The sequence below is a fragment of the Urocitellus parryii genome, chromosome 12 (genome assembly GCF_045843805.1).
Source record: "Urocitellus parryii isolate mUroPar1 chromosome 12, mUroPar1.hap1, whole genome shotgun sequence".
Taxonomy (NCBI): domain Eukaryota; kingdom Metazoa; phylum Chordata; class Mammalia; order Rodentia; family Sciuridae; genus Urocitellus; species Urocitellus parryii.
The window spans coordinates 49,191,411-49,216,868 of record NC_135542.1 but is presented as its reverse complement, the minus strand read 5'-3'; the positions used below and the strand labels follow the sequence as shown (position 1 = coordinate 49,216,868).

The following is a 25,458-nucleotide window of genomic DNA, read 5'->3' as shown; positions in this document are numbered from 1 at the left end:
CCAGGACATTACCAGAAACCATTTAAGCCCCCATGTCCTTACTTAATCCTGACTCCATAGCACCAGAGGTAACTAATGTCTTTTGCATGTGTGTGTGTGTGTGTGTGTGTGTGTATGTATGTGATACTAGGTATTGAACTCAGGGCCTCATTCATGCTACATAAGCACTCCACCACTGAGCTACATACCTAAACTATTTTGAAAAATTAGAGACAAACTCTTGCAAAATTGTCCAGGCTGGCCTTGAAACTTCTATCCTCCTGCCTTAGTCTTTTTTTTTTTCATATTTTTTTTTAGTTGTTGATGGACGTTTATTTCATTTACTTACTCAAACCCAGTGGCTCACACATGCGAGGCAAGTGTTCTGCCACTGAGCCACACACCCAGCCCTGCCTTAGTCTTGTGAGTAGCTGGGGTTGCAGGTATGCTTCACTGTGCCCAGCTATCACTAACATCTTGATGGTTGAAATTATCATTTCTTCATTCATAAAAAGGAGTTTCACCACCATATATTACGAATTGGCCTAAAAATATAATGTTTATTTTTCCTTGGTTTTGAGTTTTATACAAATAGTATCATATTGTATGTAGTCTTCTTTGAATTGCCTTTTTTCATTCAACATTATTTCTAAGATTCAGTCTTATTATGTGTCTGGTATCTTTCACTGTTTAGAGTTGCCACAATTTATCCATATTCCCATCATGGACATTTGATCCCTGGTTTTATTTTTGAAATTTAAGTCATATTGCTTTGAATATTATTGTAAATATATCTTTAAGCAAGTGTTTGAGGTCTTTCTAGTGTCTTTTATCTAGAAATAGAGTTGGAATCACAAAAGTATGTAAATTTAACTCTGATTTTTTAATTAGAGTTTTTTTAACTTTGTTTTTGTGGTACTAGGGGTTGAACCCAGGGATGCTGTACCACAGAGCTTCATCACCAGCCCTTTCTTATTTTTTTTAATTTTTTAATAGTTTTTAAATATTAAAAATAGTTGTAGATGGACACAATACCTTTATTTTATTTATTTTTATGTGGTGCTGAGGATCAAACCCAGTACCTCACATGTGCTAGGCAGGTGTTCTACCACTGAGCCACAATTTTAGCCCCTCTGTTTTTCATTTTAATACAGGTTCTGACTAAGTTACCCAGGCTGAACTCAATGTGGCTTAATTTTTGATAGCCTGGTAATTTTTTTTAATTTTTAAAAAATATTTATTTTTTAGAAGTAGTTGAACACAATACCTTCATTTTATTTATTTTTTAATGTGGTGCCGAGGATAGAACCCAGTGCCTCGTGCATGCTAGGTGAGCATTCTACCACTGAGCCACAACCCCAGTATAGCCTAGTAATTTTAAATGGTATCTTACTATGATCCTAATTTTTTCTTACACACCAGAGATGATCTAGATATTTATTAGCCATTCAAGTTTTCTGTTTTACAAAATGCCTATTCATGTCTTTTGCTCAAATTTTTGTTATCTTTTTCATGTTCTAAGGACTTTTGTTGTTGTTGTTTTATGTATACATAATGGAGTTTACTTAGCCATAAAGAAAAATGAAATTATGTCATTTGTTGGTAAGTGGATGGAACTGGGGAACATCATGCCAAGTGAAATAATCCAGACCCAGAAAGTCAAAGAGCGAATGTTTTTTTCATTTGTGAATGGGTTTCAGAGGATCCGTCCACTGTCAGCCGACTCCATAGCTGTGGGCCTGGAGTGAGGCAAAACATCATGGTCAGAGGGCCTGGCAGAGGAAAGCAGCCCAAGACATTACAGCCAGGAAGCAAAGAGAGTGTACGTATGCAAGCAAGGTTCTTTTTTATTATTTATTTACATTTAAAAATATTAGTTTTAGTTGTAGATGGACACAATACCTTTATTTTATTTATTTTTATGTAGTTCTGAGGATTGAACCCTGTAGCTCACATGTGCTAGGCAAGCGCTGTACCACTGGAGCCACAACCCCAGCTTCAAAGCAGGGATTCTTAACAGATTCTAGATGTCATTAATATTTGTTGCCAGTTATCTTTGTCCATTTTCTTTCTTTATGGTATTTTTTTGAACATTTAATTTTTTTTATAACCCATAAGTTTTATTTATTTATTTATTTATTTTTATTTATATAAAACAGCAAAATGCATTACAATTCTTAATTTTAATGAAGTCCTGTTTATCTTTCCTTTTTATGGGAATTTTATCTTTCACATTTATGTCTTTAATCAGTATTCTGCTGTTTTCTTCTAATAATTTCTTATCTTATAAATCTTAAGTCCATTATGAGTGGATATTTTTTTTTTCTTTTGAGGTACTGGGGATTAAACCCAGGAGCATTCTACCACTGAGTTCCATCCTCAGCCCTCTTTTTTATTTTTTGAGGCAGGGTCTCACTAAGTTGCTGGTGTTGAACTTGTGGTCCTCCTGCCTCAGGCTCCAGAATGGCTAGTTTCTGTGTCTTCAGATGTCCACTGGAGCCTCAGAACTAAAGAGTCTGTATGTCTGTCCTTCTGTTGGAATTTTGCCGTCTAATCATCTTGGTTGGGCCTAGTATTACCGTAGAGAGTTGTAGGCCAGGCTGGATAGGGCTTCTTTTTTCCAGAAATAGTTGCTATTAGGATGCTTTTTACATCAAAGGCTGCCTGGGGCTGGGTAGTCAGAGGTGCAGACCTATGTGAGAGAGTCTGGTTGACAGGTGAGAGATGCCATGTTGGGATTTTGAAGCTCAGACCAGTTCCTTTGGGAGACTCGGGAAGATTTACTGAAGACTCCACACGCCAGTAAATGCTGTGGGCTCAACTGCTAGGTAGGTGCTCAAGGGCTGAGTCGGGAGAGGGACTTAAGACCTCTAAAACACAGGTTCCTGCTGTCCCAGCTCATGGGAAGTTCTCTCACACTTCCTTTTCTGGTTCTGGGATTGAATCCAGGGGGTGCTCTACCACTAGCTATACCCTTAGCCCTTTTAAAATTTTTTATTTTGAGACAGGGTCTTCCTAAGTTGCTCAGACTGGCATCAAACTTGTGATCTTCTTGCCTCAGACTCCTGGGGTTGCTGGGATTACAGGTGTGTGTCCTTCAAATTTTAAGCAAGGCTGTAGCTGGTCCTCCTGTAGAAAGGGAAAGACAAGGAGAAAGATGAGGGTCAGGTGAGCCTCTGCCCTGCCACAGAGCCTCCTGGAAGTCTGAGTGGCAGTTCCTTATCTTCCAAGCAACCTCCCTTTTCACAGCCCCCTTGAAGCTGCCACCCTCTTCCTCCATCTCCCACCAAGCATTTCCCTGCCTGGCTGGCACTGCCTGGGTGAGGTGCATGATCTCAGTAGTACTCTTTTTTTTTTTTTTTTTAAGTTGTAGATGGATACAATGCCTTTATTTTATGTGGTTCTGAGGTTCAAACCCAGTGCCTCACTCTACCACTGAGCCACAACCTCAGTCTTCAGTATTACTCTTTTGAATAGTCCAAGGATACCAACACTGAGCCGTGAGGAGCAGATGATGCCACTTACTGCCACCCTGTGTGGTGCTGTGTGTGGACACTTGCCCATGTGCTTTAAGTGTAGGATATCTGCTTGCTAATGAGTCTGCTGGGCTGGACGTGGTGATACGGTTCATGCATTCCCTGAGTACCTACTTGGCCTTAGGTCGTATTCCTCTCCTGGGGTACAAAAATGGATAGAACAATAGTCCCAGCCTTCAGGACCCACACATTTTTCTGGGAAGACCAGACAGTGAGCAGACCTTCCTCGTGCAGTGGGATTGTGCTCTGGCAGGGGGAGGACAGGCTGGGAGGACTGCTCCATGTGAAGGAAGCGCAAGAGACTTCCGGGTTTGGCTATAGAGTGGATGTTGGTGCCATTCACTGAGACAGATGCAGGAGGAGTTGAGGGGAAGAAAAGAGTTAAGTTTAGGGCCCACTGAGCCTGACTGTCATGCTGTGGGATAGCAGGTACACATGTCCAAATGAGTGAAATATGTGGATGTGGAAATTGAAGTTCAAAGTAGAGGGCAGCTTTAGGAGCCACTAAGTATGAGGTGCTCTAGGTCACACAAGTAGATGAGGTATGAGAGGGATGGGAAACAAAAGAATAGAGGATCAAAGAGGGAACCCTCACATACCCCCATCTACTAGATAGTCCTAGGAACATCAGAAAGGGCGCCAGAGACCGAGGGTGGTGATGCAGGCCTATAATCCCAGTGGTTCAGGAGGCCGAGGCAAGAGGATTATGAGTTCAAAGCCAGCATCAGCAAAAGCGAGGCACTAAGCAACTCAGTAAGACCCTGTCTCTAATAAAATACAAAATAGGGCTGGGGATATAGCTCAGTGACCAAGTGCCCCTGAGTTTAATCCCTAGTACCCCCCCCAAGAAAAAAAGAAAAGGCAAAAAAATAAAAAGAGACCAGAGTAGAAGAAAATAGAGGACCAAATGGTGTCACTGAAGCTGAGTCTTCTAAAGGCAGAACGGCTCAGCTGGGTGGCACAGCAGAACTGTAGGCTGATGTTAGGTCATTCGTGTGTCTCCCTGTCTGTTTTGATCAGTGTACCCGGGCTGCCTACCTCCGAAGGCTTAGCTGGAAGGAGGTGTCCTGACTTGGCACCTTGGGAGTGGGGCCAACCATGAGGATGCACAGACCAGCCAGGATCATGCAGGTGGGCACAGCACCGATGAGGACTTTGAGGGTGACCACTACTTCCTCTGTCTGCTTGCAGGCTCCTGCCTTATATCCTGCAAACCTGGAGAAATACCACCCCACCCCAACAGTCATATCCTTCAGAGCCTGGGTGGGGGGCTCACAGATACCTACCCCCACACTCTCCTGAAATGTGACTTAATATTTCCTGGCCAGATCAGCCTAATGGTGGAGGAGGGAATGTCGAGGAGAGCAGGAATGAGTGCCAAAGGAGCCAAGAAGACTGGCAGCAGGGGCTTGGGAGGTGGTACAGACTCTAAGAAAGGCTCCAAGTCATGTGCACCAGGTTCCCCACACTCTCTATGGGTAGCCCCTAGTTGGGAAGAGAGGGGGATTTGCCCTCTTCCCACTGTTTTTTTGTGCCTCTGGTATACCCAGCCCTGGACTGACTGCAGACTGAGGGTGGAGATGCCCAAGGCGCCAGCGCTTGAAAGTTTGGTGAAGAAAACATAGGATGCATAGAAGATGGTCTCTAGGCCAGGGCCGTGCCGGTGCTGCAGCTGGAAATCATCCACCACATCTGGCAGAATGGACCTGGGAACAGGTGCATGGAGTTAGCACTCTTCATCCCCTTGACAGCAGCAGCCTGTGGGCTCTCTGGAGTCAAATGTGTCAGTCTTCTGTGCTCAAAACCAGGACAGACCCCCAGAGAGCCAGCAGTTTGTGTGCTTGTATTCCCCACCCCCACCATTCTCGCCATTGGTGCCCTTTAGGAGGATTCTAAGGAGGGAACTTGTGGCCTTTATCTCCTGCTCAGGGTGGACCCAGGACAGCAGGTTGGCCTAAAGGAATAGATATCCCCCCTTCCCTTCACCCAGCCTACCATGGTAGCAGCAAGGACACAGCAGTGCTCACACCAGAGACAAAGGCCACAACATATGCCACAGGTGCTGTGGGCATAGCAGCCAGTAAGATTGCAAAAGGCACCATCATCTGGGGAGACAGACACACAGGCTGGTCCCTCCACCCACTACCTGGGCTTGTTCTTTCATTCCCACACTCACTGCTCTTTGAGCCCTGGGCCTGGTCAGCAGACACAAAGTCCAGACACAGATTGAGCCCTGCTGGCTTCAGGAAACCCAGGCACGGTCACCTCCCCAGGAACCCCTAGCCTTCCTTCTCACTCACAAAGATCCCGAAGGCTGGTGTCCTCTTCCCAAATCGCTGGAGAACCCACTCCCACAAGGGGGTGCTCAGCACAGCTGAGACCTGTGGCAGACAGCAGCATCACAGCAAGGCCCTGCAGCCAGCACTCGACCCAGCACCTCAAAGCCCAACCATGACCTTGCCCCTGGTTTGAATTAGCAGCTATTAACCTCGACTCTGCTCCCAGTTCCACCCTCTACTGTAGGTGACTAAGACCAAAGCCAACTACAGAATGTTGACCGTTAGAACAATGGCCACACATCCCCAGCTCAGGGCCTTAGGTGCCCTGGCCTTCACCACCCAGGTCCCCTCACCAGGATGATGAGCACCAAGTTTTGGACGTGGTCGTGGAGCCGGGAGGCGTGAGTACAGAACAGGACCAGGTAGCTCTGCTCCACCTGAGGCGGTGAACGGGAGGTGGGCAAATGCAGGGAATGGCAGAAACTCAGAAATCAGGGGCAGGGACAGGGTCTCAAGTCTGGCCTCTTTGGGATCTTGAGCTTAGGTCACTGTCAGCATCATGCAGTCACCCCACAAAAGACGCTTTTCCCCAACAGACAGAAGCACTATTCCTAGTTTATCATCACCCCCTGCACAGCTAAGACCAGTTGGACTTGACTAAACTTCAGGTAACATAAGAGGAAACCACCCCAGACACTGTCAGCTTCCTAGCGCTTAGGGCCCCCAATCCCCACCTGACTCTTTTCCCAGCACATTTCTCTGAGCCGAAGACCCACCCCAGGTTCCCCCCTACAGAACTCAAGCCAAAAGACTGAACTCTGGACCTATGCAAGAGAGGGGATCAGGTGGCCAGAGATACCTGAACAGCAGTTGAGATGAACAGGAAGGAGACCACTAGCTTCAGATAGGGTGGGTGCCGGGCAGTGAGGCCCAGCCCAGCCAGGAAGCCCAGGCCTTGGCCTGAAGCAGAGGCAGAAGGATCTGTAACACAGGAAGGTGACATCTTGGCTTGGTAGGATTCAACACTAAAACCCACCACCAAGAGGAGTCCTGCTTCCAGTTCTGGCCTCCCATTTCCTCGAAGTGCCTCCATACCTGGCTGCTCCTTCACCCCTAGGCAGAGCAAACCGCTGCAAACGTGGTAAGTCACCACCACCACGGCGGCTGCAATGGAGTAGAGACGAGGCTGTGGGACAGGACAGAACTGGGCTGGGGGTGATGTCTCCAACCCAGGGAGGCAGGGCCGGAGTACCTCCCAATGGAGCAGAGGAACCTCAGCTCAAGCCCCAGGTGCTGGGTCCCTCTCTTCCATATCACTCAGAGGTAGGTCTAAGGGCCCAGAATGGTCCTTCACACACATCCAGTTCTGCTGACCCTGTGCTTCCTGCCTGGAAAGGAGGCATTGATGCCACCAGGGGTCAGAGCATTCACTTTCTCATTTCACTTAGCAAACATACATTGCCACTGACGTCTGTATGCTAGACCCTGAGGTTATGATGATGAATAAGTGACCTGGCCCATCCATGATAAGGGACTGTGTGTGTGACAGATCTGTGGGTAGACATTTATAGCAGTGTGACACACGATGACCCAGATGAACAAAACAGAACAGCACTACCTATTCAGGGAAATACACAGGTAATAAAAATTGCCCTGGAAGGGGAGGGTGGGATAGCTCTCCCAGGTGCAGTGCATACAGTTCAGCAGGGTGCTGTGCTTGGAGTTTAATGCTCTCTTGTCATGGTCTTGAAAAGCTTGATAATTAAATTTTTTTTTTGTAATTGTAGATGGACAGATGCCTTTATTTTATTTATTTTTATGTGGTGCTAAAGATTGAACCCAGTGCCTCACACATTAGGCAAGCGCTAGGCAAGCACTCTGCCACTAAGCTATAGCCCCAGCCTGAAAGCTTGATAATTTTATCTGTGAATTTGTATTGATAAGTGAAGTCTGATGGGACAACAGAATGTGAGCTACCAAGAGTTTTGGCCTCTGCTAACATGAGCATCCACCTCTGCAGATGGGTTCTCAGCCTGTTGCTCTTACTCCTTATAAATAGGAAATGCTAATTTAAAAGCAAACAAAAATACCAACATGAAAGGGTTCAGAGAACATAAAGAGGAGACCCATAGCCAAGCCTGAGGAGGGGTGGGCTGTACCTAATCCTGAAGACAAGGGCTACCTATATTCAAACTCTGAAAATGTTCCTTGATGGGAGGCTGAGGTAGAAGGATCTCATGTTCAAGGACAGCCACAGTAACTTAGTGAGGCCCTAACAAAATAAAAAAGGGCTGGGAATGTGGCCCCCAGGTTCAATCCCCAGTACCAAAAAAAAAAAAAAAAAAAAAAAACAAGAAAATGTCCCCTGACTCTGCTGCTGGGGCCAGTGGGGGCCTGGAGGAGGCTGATGTAGTAGCTGGGGTGGAGATGATGGGGACCTGGCCAGTGAATGGCAGGGCAATGTAGGCAAGCTGAACAGCTTCTAGGTTTGTGGTTGGAAAAGCAGACAGAGTTTGTAGTAGTTTGGATGGTTCAGAGGGAGGAGTAAAGGTATGCTTAGGGTTCTGGAGGATAACAGTGTCATTTGCTTAAGGAAAAAGGGAAGACATAGAAGATAAACATGATGGATAAAATAGATGTGCATCCCCTAATTGCTGAGGAAGGACCTACTCTAAGGGGAGAGGAAGAAGCTTGTTCCCCGTTTCCACTTCTCGCTTCACACTGGGGTCAGCTGGTTGGGGTTGGGGTTGGGAAAGGGCCATAGGAGGACCATGAAAGCACAACAAACCCTTCTGCCCCCTCCCTGTTGTACACTTCCTGCCCCTTCCTGGTGTGCCCCTTCCTGGTGTGCCCCCCGAACAGTCCTTTCTCTGGTGGTAGCCTCCTCCCTCCAGGTGGCCTGCTGACCCACTGTTTTGTTTTATGATGAGCAAGAACCCAGGGTTTAGCAGAGGGCAGTGGGCCTGCACTTGGGATTCATGCACTTAGCTAGGGGAGCAGGGAAGGAATGAGGGTGCAGTGAGCCCCCTGCCTCAAAGATGAAGAGACAAGGTGTGGAGAGAAGTAGCCCTGGAGGAAGGAGGTAACTCCGCAGAGGGGATCCTGGCCACCTTGGACACTCACGGCATCCGGGGAGATAGCAGCAGGCACTGGGAGCTCAGTGTCCACACAGTGGTTGGACCGGTGGGCACCAGACACAATGAACCCATGGACAGTGGCTCCCATCAGTGTCCCCACCATCTCCATGGTCATCCCTAAAGACAGAGCATGTGCAAGGTGAGTGAGCCAGTAGCAGTTCCCAGGGCATCGTCCTCACCCAACCCCAGGGCTGCACTTACGGTATGCAGTAGCAGAATCCCGCTCCGTGGGACTGGGGGTGAGGAGCATAGTGAGCGCTGTGTAGGGCACCTGGAAGAACTAGGGAGGCCAGCAGAGCTCAAGATGGCCCTCACCATGCAGATCACCAAGTAGAAACCCCACTTTGCCACACAAAGGCCCACAGCCATCCTGTCCCATCCTGGTACCTAGGAATCAATCTGCTATATGCATGCTGGTTACCTAAGGTCAGAGATAGGGGCTTAAAAGCAGGAGAGGGCACCTGGCCCAAGTAGGGACAGCAGAGCTAATTTTAAGTGTCTAGGCACTGGTGGGGAGGTGAGAGCAGTGTGGTCCCCAAGCCCCCAGTCCCAGTATTGGCCATAGCAGTGAGGTTTCTCAGAACCAGGGCAGGAAGGGAGGATACCTGCTTACCGTGGCCATAGCCTGGAACAGGCAGTAGAAGGTGGTGTACCAGAGGCCACGCAGGCTGGTGAAGGGGGGCAGGAACCACAGGAAGAAGTAGGCCAGGGCGATGAAGGGCGTGCAGCCGAGCATCCTAAAAAGCACACAGTGAAGCACCTGCAGCACCAGGTTGGGGACACCCTTCTCTGCTCCTGGGGTTGCCTTGGGCTGGGGCTCTCAGAGTGGGAGCCATGGAGAGGGAAGCAAGGAGTAGAGTGGAGAGTTGGGGACGGGGCATTCATTGCCGGGACTCTGACTGGGGCACGTGGGTGCTCAGTGGTGCCAGTCCCAGTTTAAGAGCACTGGGGCACAAGCCAGTTGCACTTCCTCTGAGACCTTCCCTGGCTTCCAGCCTAGCCTGACCACACTGAGCCACAGGCCAGGTCTGGGAGCCTGAAGAGACTTGTCTAGTCCTATGCCCTCTGCTAAGGAACAGTCCCCAAGAATGTCTCTGAACATGGCACACAGGCCGACCCCAGTGTACCAAACAGTCCAGTCTCATCCTCTAACCATTGGCAGAGTGTCCACTAACAAGCTGTGACCAATAGTGACCTCAGAGACAGGGGTAGGTGCCTGGATCCTAAAAACCAAAGGGCTGCTCACCAGGGCATAAGGCGTCCAGACCCTCTCCTCCTGCTTCTGTTGATGAAGAATCCAGCTACAGGGTCGGCAGCTGCCCCAGACACTTTCCCTCCAAACAGGACAAGTGACACGTAGGCAGCAGGAATCTGAAATCCATAGGGGAGGGGATTAAGAGCCAAGACCCAATAGAGCCAGAGAGGGTATCCAGGCTTGTCGGTCAGCAAGAAGGGGGACCTGGGAACATCTGGGGCTAAAGCCACAGTGGAAAATGCTGCTCAATGACCTCCTGCCCAAGAAACCAATCCAGAAGCTTCCAAAGGTACATCTGTGCTAGTGAAAAGGGTTGGGGAAGGAGCTGATTCCTGTGCATTGGCACTTTGCCATTATTACTGGGTCCAGTCACTTTTGGACAAAACTTGAGGTGCCCTCACCTGGAGGTGGCTCCAAGCAAGAACGGTGCACCTAGGGTGATAGAGGTAGCCATTTTTCCACAATAAAAAATGTTTGTTTTTCTGACTATATAAATGATGCAGTCTTTAGAAGAACATTCAAGTAATCCAAACATTAAGAAAAATGCATCTGAAATCCCATCATCTTGAGACAATTGCCAAAAGCATTTTGAAAATCATCCTTTCATGCATTTATGTGCACCTGAAGTTATAAATTTCATCTAAATGGGATCAGATCTGTGTCATTTTAAAAAATCATGAGTACCTTGTTTTTTTAAAACAGTTGTTCTTTTTTTTAATAATTTTTTTTAAAGAGAGAGTGAGAGAGAGAGAGAATTTTTAATATTTATTTTTTAGTTCTCGGCGGACACAACATCTTTGTTGGTATGTGGTGCTGAGGATCGAACCTGGGCCGCACGCATGCCAGGCGAGCGCGCTACCGCTTAAGCCACATCCCCAGCCCAAAAACAGTTGTTCTTGCTTACCTTTTATCTTGCACCATTCCACCCTACAGCCAACATGAACAACCCAGTGCATATCCTTCTATAATTTTCTCTGCACTATTTTAATCACATACTGACACATGTATACTTATGCACACACTCGGTGCACATCTTTGTTTTGCTAAAATGGAGCCATTTTATATACTCTACAACTAGCTTTTCATTTTTGACAGTGAATCATGAAGTCCCTCCATGTCAACTGGTATAGATCTCTCTTGTGAATGGCTGCAAGCACAATAGTCTATTTTGTGGATTAATACCACTTACTTTCTAAGTAAGTGGCTTATATATTGTTGGGCATCCAACAATGTTTCTTATTTTAGCATTATAAACAGACTGCAGTAAACATCCTTGGGAGATTCACTAAATAGCATTTGGCTTTTTGTTAGGTTTGGATCAAAGGACTGTCATCAAGGATGGGAGGGTGAAGGACAAGTGGGGATGAAAGACCAGACAACCAAGGGGCCCCAGGCTACTGCCCACACTCACCTGTGCCACATCAAGCAGGAACAGCTGTAGGTAAAAGGCTATGGCGCTGGAAGCTACCTGGTTGGGGATCCCACCAAAGCCATAGCACACCTTCGTACAGAATGAGAGGCGACCAGCTCTGCTGACCTGAGGAGACACAGTAAGTCATCCCTACCCAATCTGCAAGTCATAAAACATCTCCCCAAGCCCCTGTGACTTCCATGGGCATCCTTGAGTCCCTATGATGTTTTTAAAAAAATACCTTGTTTTTATGTGGTGCTGAGGATTGAACCTACTGCCTTACACATGCAAGCAAGCATTTTACCACTAAGCCCCAGCCCCCTATGAGGTTTTGATGGTGTTTCTAGCAACCTCTTAGCTCCATCTTGTCCCAAAATGATCCTAATGGGAAGTGAGAGAGAATTTACAACAACAACAAAAAAATTTCTAAACCATGACCTCTAAACCTTTCCAGGGGGAAGTTCTTTCTTATATTTCCCCCCATACTTCCTGCTAGACCCTGCTTTAATTTATTGAATCAGCAATCAGAGTGGACTGTGAGTCAGGAGACTTGGGCTTGAGTCCCTTCTGTGCCACCTACTCTCTGTGTGACATTGAATAAATCACTCTCTCTTTTCAAGTCTTGTCTTCCTCATTGGCCAAATGTAATATCCCTGCCAATTTCACAAGGTTGTTTTGATCAGTGAATGAGGCAGGGGCTTTGAGAACTGAGGACTTCTGCAAGCTAGTTCTTGAACCCCTGAAATCAGCTATACTGAGGGTATTTACAAACATTATAATTCAGAGTCTCTAACTGCATTTTCTTTTCCTGGAGAGACAGTTTATCAGTCTATCACTGACACAATGTTTATGAGCAGAGAGTGTATGTATCTATCCCACAAGCCTGGAGCTATCCAGGGAGCTCGTGCGGATTTGACTGCCTACCCACAATCTCCCAATGGACGCCTGATAAGCATGAGCCTAGTGTGGCTCCTGATTTCCATCATACAGTCTAGACCAGCTCCTAACCCTGTTCCTGTTGCATTAAATGGCACCAGTCTGCTTAGTGGCTCAGGCCACATCATTGATTCCTTTTTTTCCCCCCCCAGTTCCCCTGTCTAATCTATCATTGAGAGACTCATAAGTGGCTTCTCCACTTCTGCATCTGTTCCTTACAACTTGACCTCCCATGAAACAGCTGATGTGGGTTTTTATATAGTCCAGTACTGGAAACTGGACCCAGGGGCACTCTAGTATTGAGTCACATCCCCTGCAAGTCACCTTTTAAAAAAATCTTGAGACAGGGTCTCACTAAGTTTCTGAGACTGGCCTCGAACTTACAGTCTTCTTGCCTCAGCCTCCAGAGTTGATAGGATTATAAATGGGTGCCACTGTGCTTGGCTAGCCAGTGATTTTTAAAAATATAAATCAGATCATGTCTTCTCTGCTTAAAACCCTCCAAGAGCTTGCCATAACATTTTGAATGAAATGCCAAGTCTTCACCATAGCCTGTAGAACCCGCGCTGATCAGCCCCCACTTCCCTATCCTCTTCACTTCAAATAGCCCTCCTTCAGCAGGAGCCAGGTCCACCTGACAGTCCAAATGACCAAGCCTGTTGCTGCCTCCGGGCCTTTGTACTTCCCATTTCTTTGCCTGTCTTCTGTGTCTTCCAAGAGCTGACTCCCTTTCATTCAGGTCTGAGTTTAAATGTCACCTCATCAGGCCTGGGGATGTAGCTAAGCTGTAAAGCATGAGGCGCAAAAAAGGAAGAAAAAAAAACTTGTAAATGTCACCCTTTATATTCCCTGACGACTCAAGTTTCTCAAGTGTACTGTTTGGTATATTTTCTATTTATTCCCTAACAGAATGTAAGCTCTCTGAGAGCACAAACTGTAACTCACCATGGTATCTACAGTACCTAGAACAATGCTTGATATATAGTGAGTGTTCAATATATATTCTTGGAAGCAGTGAATGGCTAGCAACAACTGGACGCTATTTCTTGAAAAGATGTTGGGGCTCCTCTTTTCTCCTTTGCTTGGAGATAGGAGAAAATTGGAAGAAGTAGAGCTTGCCTATTTTGGTATCTTGAACACTACAAGCAGGTTCTTCTGAAGGGAAGGTCGTCCCAGATAAAGGTTTATCATACCCTTTGCATACTTCCTATGCATGGGGGAAAACCACACTTGAGGCAGGACATGTTATATTCTGACATCTGTGTGAACATTATTTCAACTTCCAAAAAAGCTAAACAACAGAATTCAACATGATAGTCTTCCTCTCCTCCATAATAGAAGTCTTGTTCACCCCTAAATGGGCCTAACAAGTTTTTAGAACATAGAAGGCCCTCAAGAAAAAAAATTGAATTATGGTTAAGCCGGGTGCGATGGTGCACATTTGTAAGCCCAGCTACTTGGAGGCCAAGGCAGAAGGATCACAAGTCTGAGGTCAGCCAGGGCAACTTAACAAGACCCTATCTCAAAAAATAAAAAGGACTGGGGATGTAGCTCAGTGGTAGAGCACCCCTATGTTTAATCCTCAGTGTGCGTAGGTGGCTGGGGTCGGGGGAGGCAAAAAATTCCAACTGACACTAAAGATACAATCTTGGAGTCTTCAGGAAGACAGTTTTACCAACTTAAATCATTAGCCCTTCACAGTCCACAGAGTTTTATAATTAGGCAAACTAGCTGTGTGAACTTGCTGAGCTGTTGTGTCCTCACACTAATATATGGACACATAGGGCTGTTAGGAGGATGCGGGCACTTCATTGACAGTTAGCAGTTGTTTCCCCCTTTTGCCCTTAATCTCAATCCAAATTTCTAAATTTCTCTAGAAAATGAGAATATTCAGCCTTCTCATTCACTTTTTTTTTTTTTTTTAATTAAAGAGAAGGGTTCTGCTATGTTGCCCAGGTTGGTTCTGAACTCCTGGAATCAAGTGATCCTCCTGCTTCAGCCTCCCCAGTAACTGGGTCTACATGTGTGCCACCAAGCCCTGCTCTCACTTCTTTGTTGGAGGCCATAATTCCTGGCCCTGAAAGTAAGCACCAGGTCAAGATAGGGAACTGAGATGGTGGTCAAATGAAGCCACAGAATACCTTGACTATGGGGCTGGGAGCACATGTTGCATTCAATATCACACCATTTGGAGGTTCCTAACCTCTTGGGCCCTCAATTGCACCCCAAGAGCCGACTAGGAGGTCATCTATGGGGCCAGTCTCCCTAAGGAGAGCCTAGTGCCTGGACAAGACCAGGGTTTGAGGCAGAGACTGAGGCCACAGGATCTGTCTGGACTCTGGGAAAGGGAGGCAGCTCTCTCACGCATAGCTCAAAGGCCCTCCCTGCCCAGGAGACTTGTAGCGTGTGGACAAGAGCCATGGCCTGGCAATAAGACCCTCTGGACCTGCCCTGGTCCTGCTGAACTGTTTGAAAGAATCCAGCAAGTTATTTCACTTAGATCATTTCCCATCCTATAATCTTTGGGACACCTAATGTCCTCAGCCTCCCTGCTAGGTCAACCTGAAGAAGGGACTGCGAATGGGCATGCACAGCCTCCGCTCTCAGCCCGGTCCAGCCCGCTCCCTCTTGCCCTGCTTGGCGCTCACCGAGCCCATCTCCACCGTTTGCTCCCCGGGCTGGGACAGCGTTGCCTCTGCAGCCTGGGCAGATGGGGATCCAGGGGGCGCTGCCATCGTGCAGCAGCTCCAACTGCGGTGGTTGTCCTGGATGTCATCATGGGCGGGAGTGGTGGCCTCAGCCCAGTGGGCGCGGCCGGGGCGGGGAGAGCTGGCTGTGTGCGCCCTCAGAGACGCAGCTGTCCCAAGAGGCAGCACGCAGGGAAAGCCAGAAACCCCAGAATTCGTGGTTTCATTTCTCCCAGAGGAAACACCACAGACCAAATTCACCAGGCTAAGGCCCCGTAAGTCCTTCGGGACCATGTTGTGGATCCCCAAAGGAGTGAGCGCTCTGCAGAGGGAAACCCTTCAGCTGAATTCCCAGGGGTGAAAGCCAGCATATAATAATAGTTTATTTTTTAAATGAAGCAATAAGCCATCGCAGGGGAGCACGTTTGTAACACCAGTTAAAAGCAAGCCTGTGTTGAAGCTCAGCGCTAGAGTGCCCCTGGGTTTAGTCCCCAGTGTCACAATAAACAAACAAGAAGCAACAGAATCGACTTGCTCAGAGTAAGATTATGACTGATTAGGTTTTCAACCTGATTTGACAGTGGATGCCTGAAATGCACATTTTCCAGTCTCTCATGCAATGATCATTATGTCCCTGTAACCAAGTCTGGGTCAGAGAACAAAAGCAGAACGGTGTGTACAACGTCCCTGAAAGGGCCTTAACACAGAAGGGGCTACACAATGTGCAAAAACTGAAAACGTACCCCAGAACTTAATACGAGGTTACAACGATGAAACTCTTAGAAAATAGGAGCAAATCTTCACCATATTAGGGTAAACAACCGTTTCTTAGAATACCACAAGCACAAGCTGGATTATATCAAAATGAAAAATGTGCTGCAAATAATTCCAATGAATGAAAAGAATGGGAGAAAATACTTGCAAATTTTCATGGATTTGTACTGAGATAGATACATAGCTCATAACATTAGGAAAGCAATCCAATTTAAAAACATACAAATAGTCAATAAGCACATAAAAAGATGCTCATATCATTAGGGAAATACAAAATCGAAGCTACACTAAGGCTTTTTATAATAAAAAAGACAACAAGTACTGGGGGGAATACAGAGTAACTAGAATCTTCAAACACTGCTGGTGGGAAGGTAAACCAGTGAGGCCCTTGGAAAAGTCTGGCAGTTCCTCAAAATGTTAAGCAGAGTTTTTATCAGTTCCACTCCTCTGTATAACCCCTAGAGAAATGAAACATGTTCACATAAAAACTAGAACACAGGGCTGGGGATGTGGCTCAAGCGGTAGCGCGCTCGCCTGGCATGCGTGCGGCCCGGGTTCGATCCTCAGCACCACATACCAACAAAGATGTTGTGTCCGCCGAGAACTAAGAAATAAAAACTAGAACACAAATGTTAATTAGCAGCAATACACACACACACCTCTGATACATACATACATATAGATGTATACACACATATGTAACATGTAAAACAAATTTGCCCCAAACTGGAAATAACTCCAAATGACCTCAGGTTATGAGTAGATACATAAAATATGGTATATAAATATAATGGATTATTTCTGGCAATAACAAGGAATGAAGGGTTGATACCTGCTACACCAAAGTGAATCTTGAACACATTATACTAAGTGAAAACAAAAAGTCAGTCAAAAAAGACCAGCTATTGTGATTCCCTTTGAAATGTCTAGAATAGACAAACATAAAGAATGTAGATTTGTGGTTGCCTACGACTGGGAGCAGGGAGTAGCTATGAGGTTTCTTTAGGAGAGGATAAACATTTCCTGAAATTAGATTGAGGCGATGGTTGTACAATGTTGCAATATGCTATACTAAAAACCAATGATCCCACACTTTAAATGGGTGAACTGCATGGTATGTGATTTATAGCTAAATAAAATTATTTATATTTTTGTGGTTTTGGGGATTGAACCCTGGGGTGCTCTACCACTGAACTATATCCCCAGCCCTTTTTACTGAGACAGTTGCTGAGGCTGGCCTGGAACTTGTGAGGAGTTACTGAGATTACAGGTGTGTACCACCATGCCTGGCCAGTAGTCAATTTGTGTGAGATTACAAATGAATGATATGGGAGTCTGATAATTTCATGAAGTTATCCTATCACCCTGACCTACTGCTCTCTGGAATTTTGCATGGGAAATAAATTTTATTTTATAAGCAACTATTTTGGATTTTCTTTCATAGCTAAACCTAATTAATAAAGGATGCATTACCTTATCTAGAGCAAGTCATTTTTTGTGCCTCAGTTTTTTAATCTAAAAAAATAATTTGTTTGCTTCACTGAAGTGGAAGTGCTAGCCAGGCACAGTGGTGCACACCTGTAATCCCAGCTACTTGGGAGGTTGAGGCAGGATATTCTCAAGTTCAGGGTCAGCCTCAGCAATTTAGGGAAGCCCTAGCAACTCAGTGAGACTCTGTCTCAAAATGAAAACTAAAAGGATGTAGCTTGATGGTAAAGCACCCTTGGGTTTGACCCCCAGAACAACAACAAAAAAAAAGGTGAAATTTTTAATCTCTTGGAAATTAGACATTAACTAAAGATGAAGTTTCTTGAATAATCTCCTCACCCCATCTTTGGTAGCGAGGACTGAACCAAAGCATGATTTACTACTGAGCTAAATTGCCAGTTCTTCAGGCAGAGACTTGCTAAGTTGCTGAGGGTCTTGCTGCACTGCTAAGGAATCACTTGCTTGTGATCCTCCTGCCTCGCTGCTGGGATTACAGGTGTGTGCCACTGTACCTGCTTGACTAATCTACTTTTAGATACATAATTTTTATTATGCAGTTTTTGCATGTTTGGGAAGACTTTATTCCCAGTACTTGTACTATTTGTGTGTACTAACACAATTTTTAAAAAAACATTAAAAATTTTTTTAGTTGTAAATGGATAAAATACCTTTGTTTATTTTTGTGTGGTGCTAGGATGGAACCCAGTGCCTCACGCATGCTCAGTAAGCGCTCTACCACTGAGCCACAACCCCAGCCTGTACTAACACAATTTTGAAAGAAAGCAGGTCAAAATCAATTTTTACTGCACAGAAACATAATCTATTTTTTGAAGTTCTGAGGATTGAACCCAGGACCTTGTTCATCCCTCGCAAGTGCTCTGCCATTGAGCTACATCCCTAGCCTGTGCACAGAAATATAATTAGATGGCATTTTTTCCTAATGGCTGTTATTCTACTTGAAGTGATGGTATGCTTCTGTAATGCAATTTTTAATTAAAAAGACAAATTAGATTTCAAGAGAGAAAATAGCCAAATAACCAAGGCAACTGCCTCTTAATTAAAACAAAAGGAAGGACTGACACACTGTGTTCAGTTAGCTTTCTGTTACTGTAACAAATACGTGAGATAAATCAACAGAGAGGAAAGGTTTGGGGAGGTTTCAGTTCATGGTCAGTTGATGGTTGCTTTTGGGTCTGGTGGTGAAGCAGTGCGCCCGAGTGGGAGTGTGTGGTGGAAGAGGCTGCTCGCCTCACAGCAGCCAGGAAGTAAAGAGAGAAATGGAAGGGACTCTCGGGGTACCAATATCCCCTTCAAGGGCATGTCTCAGTGACCCAAGTTCCTCCCAGTAGGCCCCACCTCCTGAGGGTTCCACCACCTCCTAATAGCACTGGAGGCTTCAGACCAAGCCTTCAACACATAGAATATTCAACCATAGCACATCTGAAAGGATTCACACCAGAACGGAATCAGTGGTTCTCTCTGATCGGTGGAATAAGATCAGGAAATTTAAAGACCACTTTAGCATATCTGCATTTTATAATTTTCTATAATGAACACAAATTACCTGTGCAAAAAACATGTAAAACAAATGACAAAGAGCCAAACATTAATCTATGGAATAAGCCATTCTATTTGATGATTTAGTGTAATGAGCAATTTTTTTTTTAACCTAGTTTCTACTTTGGAAGAGAAAGAATAAAGGAGAAACTTCTACTAACAAGCCTTCATGCTAGTTCAATTCAGGATACAAGATGATTTAAAGTAATGCAACCATTAAGTTGGTATTAAAAATACCACATTTTTACATTTCTGGGTATTAAATCAAAGCAATATTGGTTAAAGCAAAGGCACCTAATATTTTGTTGATTCTCAAAAGTAAATGACTCAAACAAAAATGACAAATGCATCCATGTGTAGCTATTTTATAACAAATGTAAAGTACTTCATAGATCCTTTTAACGGACAGCATTTCATTCCTAAGAGAATAGTTCTTTAACCATTAGCAAAATATTGCATTCAAAATACTTTAAGGCACTGAAATAAATTGATACACCCATATTATCAATACACTGAAACATCATGAAAAGTACATAAAATAAGTTTTAACTTCAATAATGCATAGTCATTTAACTACTCAATCAAAAATTTTAAAATGAGAATATGCTTCTATATATTAGCCCTAATTATTTTCAAGAAATTGATGACGGCTTTGAAACAACTGTTTAGATATTTGCTTATTTTCAAGTTTTCCTTCTCTTGGCAAATCCAGTTTGTTTTCCAACCAACCTGCATTACGTATTCTGTGCATTTAATAATTTTACAACATACAAACGTTTCAAGTAAAATGCTTTATCAGATGATTAACTTTTCACAAAATGTTTGAGATTATTATTCACATTAACACAAGTTTTCACAGTTAAAAAAAATGAAGGTTATTGCTGATAATAAGTCTTTATAGGCACCTCTTATTGGGGCAAATGCTATATGTATACATAAGAAAGTTCCATTTCATCTCCTGGTTAATGAATTATAAACTGGAATCTCCACAAAGGGGGGGGGGGTCCTGTGGGTATCTAACACTCTTTTTTTTTTTTTTTTTTTGGTACCAGGTATTGAACCCAGAAGTGTTTAACCACTGAGACACATCCACAGCCCTTTTAAATATTTTATTTAGAGACAGGGTCTCACTAAGTTGCTTAGGGCCTTACTAAGTTGCTGAGGCTGGTTTTAAACTTGTGATCCTCCTGCCTCAGCCTCCTGAGCTGCTGGGATAACAGGTATAACGCCACTGCCCCCAGTGATATATATATATATATTTAACAATCTCATCCTAAGAAAGGCTGCTTGTACAAACACTTGGAGAATCATCTATTCATTTTAATTATGCAAATAAAAATACTTCATGATAGGCCTATATGAGACATCTTACAGATTCCCGAACATATATAAAAATCATAAATTATTTCCCATATTTGAAAGAGAAGTTCATTGATTTTTATCTTTTTTTTTTGGTAAGAATGTCATTATTTTTGTCTTATTAGAGAGGACTCTTAACACTGTTGTATGTTACTGACAGTAAACATTTATTTTGTATTACCTGCCCATTTCCTAGGGTAAAGGACAAAGGGAAAAAGGATCTCCTTTCTTCCTCTTTTTCCAATAAAAAGACCTCTACCACATGGACGGCTGGGAACTACGAAAGGAAACGTCCTTAAAATAGACCACAAACTAGACAGAGAAGCCATGCCATCTAGTTATGTAAGTAGTTCTCTTTTGTTATTCCTGACCCTTTAGGAAAAAATCTCATTCAAATGATCCAGCCCTGTCTCATTTGAGTTACAGGAGGCAAAGCACAGGATTATGTCATGATTACTTCGGGTTAAAGGAGGGAGGGCTCTCTGTGAGAGCAATCTGTGGGGATAGAGATACAGCAGCTCTCTTTGGGAGTCTTCCACCGTCCATGGTGACATATGCTGGCTTTATTTTCTTAGGATAGAAGCTTAGTGCAGGATTTTCTGAGGATGGTACAGCCACCACATCCCTCAGCATCACTCAAGATTTCAACTGCAGTGATTTGGGACCTACCCCAGAGAAAATGCATCATGTTTGTGGTAGGTGGCAGGAATGGGCATTTTTTTTTTCTTTTTTTGGTACCAGGGATTAAACTCAGGGGCACTCTACCACTGAGCCACATCCCCAGCCCTTTTTTGTATTTAACTTAGAGACAGGGTTTCACTGAGTTGCGTAGTGCCTTGATAAGGTGCTGAGGCTGGCTTTGAACTTGTAATCCTCCTGCCTCAGCCTCTGAAGCTGCTGGGATAGGAATGGGCATTTTTGAAAAGCCAAATGATTCTTACACTAAGGCTTGAGTATTATTGTAAACTATACATTGCTTTAAAGGACTGAATCTTAGAGGATCACTGGGGGTTCCTGAGAGCCATTCTGGGGGTTATGCTGTCAAAACTCTTTTCTTAGTAATACTGAGGTGTTATGTGCTTCACCTCTCATGAATGTACAGTGGTGTCTTCCAGAGGCTACATGGTGTGTGCTGTTACAGCAGTGAACGGAGAAGCAAAGAGGACAAGCTGTCTGGGGTTGGGGATATAGCTCAACAGAGGAGGGCTTGCCTAGCACGTGCCAGGCCTGGGCCTGATCTCTAAACAAAAACTCCTCACAACAAAAGAGAATCCATCATTAAGTCAGACAGAAAGGATATTTGCAGAAAAAGAAAATGCCACTTTTTCACTTAAATCTTTTTATGTTTTGGAAGTTATTATTATCATTATATACTTTTTATTTTTTAATTTTTTATGACTTTATTTATTTATTTATTTATTTATTTATTTATTTATTTATTTATTTTTTATGTGGTGCTGAGGATCAAACCCAGGGCCTTGCACATGTGAGGCGAGCACTCTACTGCTGAGTCATAACCCCAGCCCATACTTTTTAGAGACAATCATACTGGACTTGAACTCTTGCTTGAGCAAATCTCCTGCCTCAGCCTCCCTGTGTGGCTGGGACTACAGGCACATGCTTCAAAGTCATTATTTTTAAGTAAATAAATTTGGTAGGGATTGAACTCAGGGGCACTCGACCACTGAACCACATCCTCAGCTCTATTTTGTATTTTATTTAGAGATAGGCTGTCACTGAGTTGCTTAGCACCTAGATGAGTTGCTGAGGCTGGTTTTGAACTTGCAATCTTCCTGCCTCGACCTCCTGAGTTGCTGGGATTATAGGCCTGTGCCACCATGCTGAACTAAATAAATATTTTAAAACTAAATTTCTGAAGCCAGTGCTGTAGTACATGATAGTAATCATGCCTACTGGGGAAGCTGAGGCAAGGAGGTTCCAGAGTTCAAGAAGTACCTGGGCAACAGAGCCAAATCCTGTCACAAAAATAAACAAACAAGTAAATTAAAAATCTTTGACTTTTTAGTATTCTGTTGATATATATAACCCACATAAAACAAAAGAAAAGGTCTTGAGACCAAAAGCCTTACAGCATCCATCCAGCACTCTATGAACATTACTGTTGATATAGGCCACTTAATCCGCAGCACATTCAACATATACTCTGATACGATTCATTTGCAAAAAAGCTTCCTATGCTTACTTCTAAGCCAGGGGTTTTAATCTGATTGAAATTTTGAAGTTTAACTGGTTTTAGTTAAAAGCCTAAGATGTTTTGGTGACATTAGAATGTAATAAATAATCTTTTAATGTATACATAAGGGATATATGAAATAGAAAAACTGACTTCACGTGATACATTAAATTCCTACCCAGGCACAGTGGCACATACCTGAAATCCCAGAGACTTAGAAGGAAGAAGCAGGAGGATTGCAAGAGCCCAGCCTCAGAAACTTAGCAAGATACTGTCTTAAAAATAAAAAGGGCTGGGAATGTAGTTCAGTGTTACAGAGCCCCGGGTTTGATCCCAGCACCAAAAACCAAACCAAAACAAAACACCACCCCGCTAAAAAAAATAAAAAACCATCCGTCTATCCATTCCCAATTAAATAAAAGATAGAGGGTACTGAGGATGTGGCTCAGTAGAGCACTTCCCTAGCATTTGGACACACTATGTTTGATCCCCAGCACTGCAAAAAAAAAAGAAAGATAAGTAAAAATAAAAAATTATACAATTAGAAGTACAGAAATGTGTGGATATGTTAATACTGACATTATATTAAGACACTCAATTTTATTCCTAAATAAAAATATAACTTAGATATTGTTGCCAAATTAATCTTCCTACACTTTCGATTATATCCCAGTTATAAAATAATTACATTGATGCCTTTAACCTGCCATGTATAATTTTTTAACATATTGCTATTTAAAAACTCTTGTGATAGCTAACATTTAAAATAAATACCTGCTGTTTGGAAATGTTTCAGTGATTAAAGCAGTGAATATTTTTATTTGTTTATACGATATTAATATTCTAAATGATATAGCTACTTAACATACTGTACGTTATGAATTGTTTTTTTTAAAATATTTTTAGTTGTAGACAGACACAATACCTTTATTTTATTTATTTATTTTTAGGTGGTGCTGAGGATCAAACCCAGTGCCTCACACGTGTTAGGCAAGTGCTCTGCCACTGAGCTACAACCTCAGCCCTGATGAACTGGTTTTTGAAAGTAAGTATATTTTTCTTTTTGAATAGCCTTCTGGAAAAAGGACATTAAATATAGCTTCTAGTCATGTTACTTCCTTAACTTAAAATTATTCAAAACTCTTTTCCTCAGAAGAGGGTTAAATAGCACTCACACCAAAAGTCACGTGAATCTGATGTGTCCTCTCTCCCATTTTTGCATGTCCACTTACAACCGTCATTTCTCTGCAAAATTTCTACTTAGTCTCTTAAAAATCAGTTCTAGGAAAATTCTCTGAGAGGTTCGGCAGTTTTTTTGAGTCTCTGAATAATCACAGCATTCTGTAAATCTGCTTCTTCCACTGTGAGTGTCTCATCTAGCAATTTGAGGAAAGGAAGAGCCGTTGCCAGGGAAAAGGGAGGACTTCTTTGAGATCCTTGGTATTTTTCAATGAAGTCTTTGATGTGGCTTACCCTGTAAAACAGTACAAATGAAAACTTGAAATTAGCTAAATCTAAGGCAATAACAACTTGTGAAGCTCCGGGGTATGGAAAATATAGAATAATCAAAATATTTTATGATATCCGTGATCATCATTTGGTTTTTTTTTTTTTTGCAGTGCTGGGTATGGAACCCAGGGTCCTGCACATGCTAGGGAAGGAAAAGATCTACTACTGAGCTACATATCTAGCCTAGGACTATCCTTTTGAAGGTTGACCCTATATATCTGACGGTAGGAAGGAATTACTATTAGTTTTCTTAGGTATGACAAGGGTATTATGGCTACATTTGAAAAAAAAAATCTGGGGCTGGGGATGTGGCTCAAGCAGTAGCGCGCTCGCCTGGCATGCGTGCGGCCTGGGTTCGATCCTCAGCACCACATACCAACAAAGATGTTGTGTTTGCCGAAAAACTAAAAAATAAATATTAAAAAATTCTCTCTCTCTCTCTCAAAAATAAATAAATAAATAAATAAAATAAGTTCAGAGCTGACCTCATCAACTTAGCAAAAACCTGTTTCAAAAAATAAAACAGGTTGGGGATATGGCTCAGTGGTTAAATGCCCCTGGGTTCAATCCCTGTTACCAAAAAAGGAAAAGGAAAACTATATATGTATTTTTTCTCTCTTTTTTTTTTTTTGCAGTGCTGCGAATCAGAGTCTTACACATGCTAAGCACATGTCCAACTAAGAGCTACACACTCCCAGCCCCTCTACTTTTAATTAAGATGAGAACTCCCCCACTTTTTTTGTGGTATTCGGGTACGGGTGCTTTAGCACTGAGCTACACCCCCAGACCTTTTTATTTTTTTATTTTGAGGCAAGGTCCCACTTAGCTGCCTATGTTGGCCTGAACTTGTGATCCTTCTGCCTCAGCCTCCTGAGTCACTGGAATTATAGGCCCGTGTCACCACATCCAGCCTAGGGTTGATCTTGAACTAGCAATCCTCCTGTCTCTGCCTCAGGAAACTTCTGTTAAGAGAGATAAGACTAAATAAGAATTACTTGATCTAATAATACTGGTTATCTTTAAGTGGTGAAATTTATATTGACTTTAATTTCTTTCAATACTTTTTTATTTGCATTCTTTTACTACAATTAACAGGAAAATATATACATAATGCTTATTGTTTTCTTTCTTTTTTTGAGATGGGATCCACTATGCTTCCCAGGCTACTCTTAAATTCCTGGGCTCAAGTGATCCTCTGTCTTGGCCCCAGAGTAGCTGGGACTTTAGGTATATGCTACCATTCCTGGTTTGCAAATGATGCTTATGACTGATTTTAAAACACATTAAAAATAATTCCTTTAAAACAGGAAACTAATCAAATGACCAGCATGAAAATTCTTAAAACAAATTAAAAGTA

At 43.5% G+C, this 25,458-nt stretch overlaps 3 protein-coding genes across 7 annotated transcripts in view; 1 reads left to right on the top strand and 2 right to left on the bottom strand.

The window, feature by feature from the left end:
• Wdcp (WD repeat and coiled coil containing) overlaps positions 1-22,571 on the top strand; it is a 42,099-nt gene extending 19,528 nt beyond the window's left edge. The window contains exon 5 of one of the 4 annotated variants that reach the window (XM_077792144.1): positions 20,595-22,571. In XM_077792144.1, the coding sequence (XP_077648270.1) occupies positions 20,595-20,645 (51 nt within the window). In that variant the 3' untranslated portion in view covers positions 20,646-22,571. Of the gene's footprint in view, positions 1-1,679; positions 1,766-20,594 lie in introns of those variants that run through there. The other 3 variants (XM_077792146.1, XM_077792145.1, XM_077792147.1) reach the window with 3 other exon arrangements.
• On the bottom strand, positions 3,084-15,514 carry Mfsd2b (MFSD2 lysolipid transporter B, sphingolipid). Its single transcript, XM_026383738.2, has 14 exons — positions 15,156-15,514; positions 11,598-11,721; positions 10,178-10,302; positions 9,545-9,668; positions 9,133-9,211; positions 8,918-9,048; positions 6,890-6,980; positions 6,654-6,775; positions 6,148-6,231; positions 5,816-5,896; positions 5,511-5,620; positions 5,078-5,221; positions 4,554-4,730; positions 3,084-3,108 (listed from the first exon to the last, which is right to left on the bottom strand). Exons 1-14 carry the CDS (start codon positions 15,512-15,514, stop codon positions 3,084-3,086), a joined length of 1,776 nt encoding a protein of 591 aa, XP_026239523.2.
• Ubxn2a (UBX domain protein 2A) overlaps positions 20,650-25,458 on the bottom strand; it is a 35,661-nt gene continuing 30,852 nt past the window's right edge. For both annotated transcript variants that reach the window (XM_077792148.1, XM_026400235.2), the window contains one exon: positions 20,650-24,066. In XM_077792148.1, the coding sequence (XP_077648274.1) occupies positions 23,874-24,066 (193 nt within the window). In that variant the 3' untranslated portion in view covers positions 20,650-23,873. The remainder of the gene's footprint in view (positions 24,067-25,458) is intronic.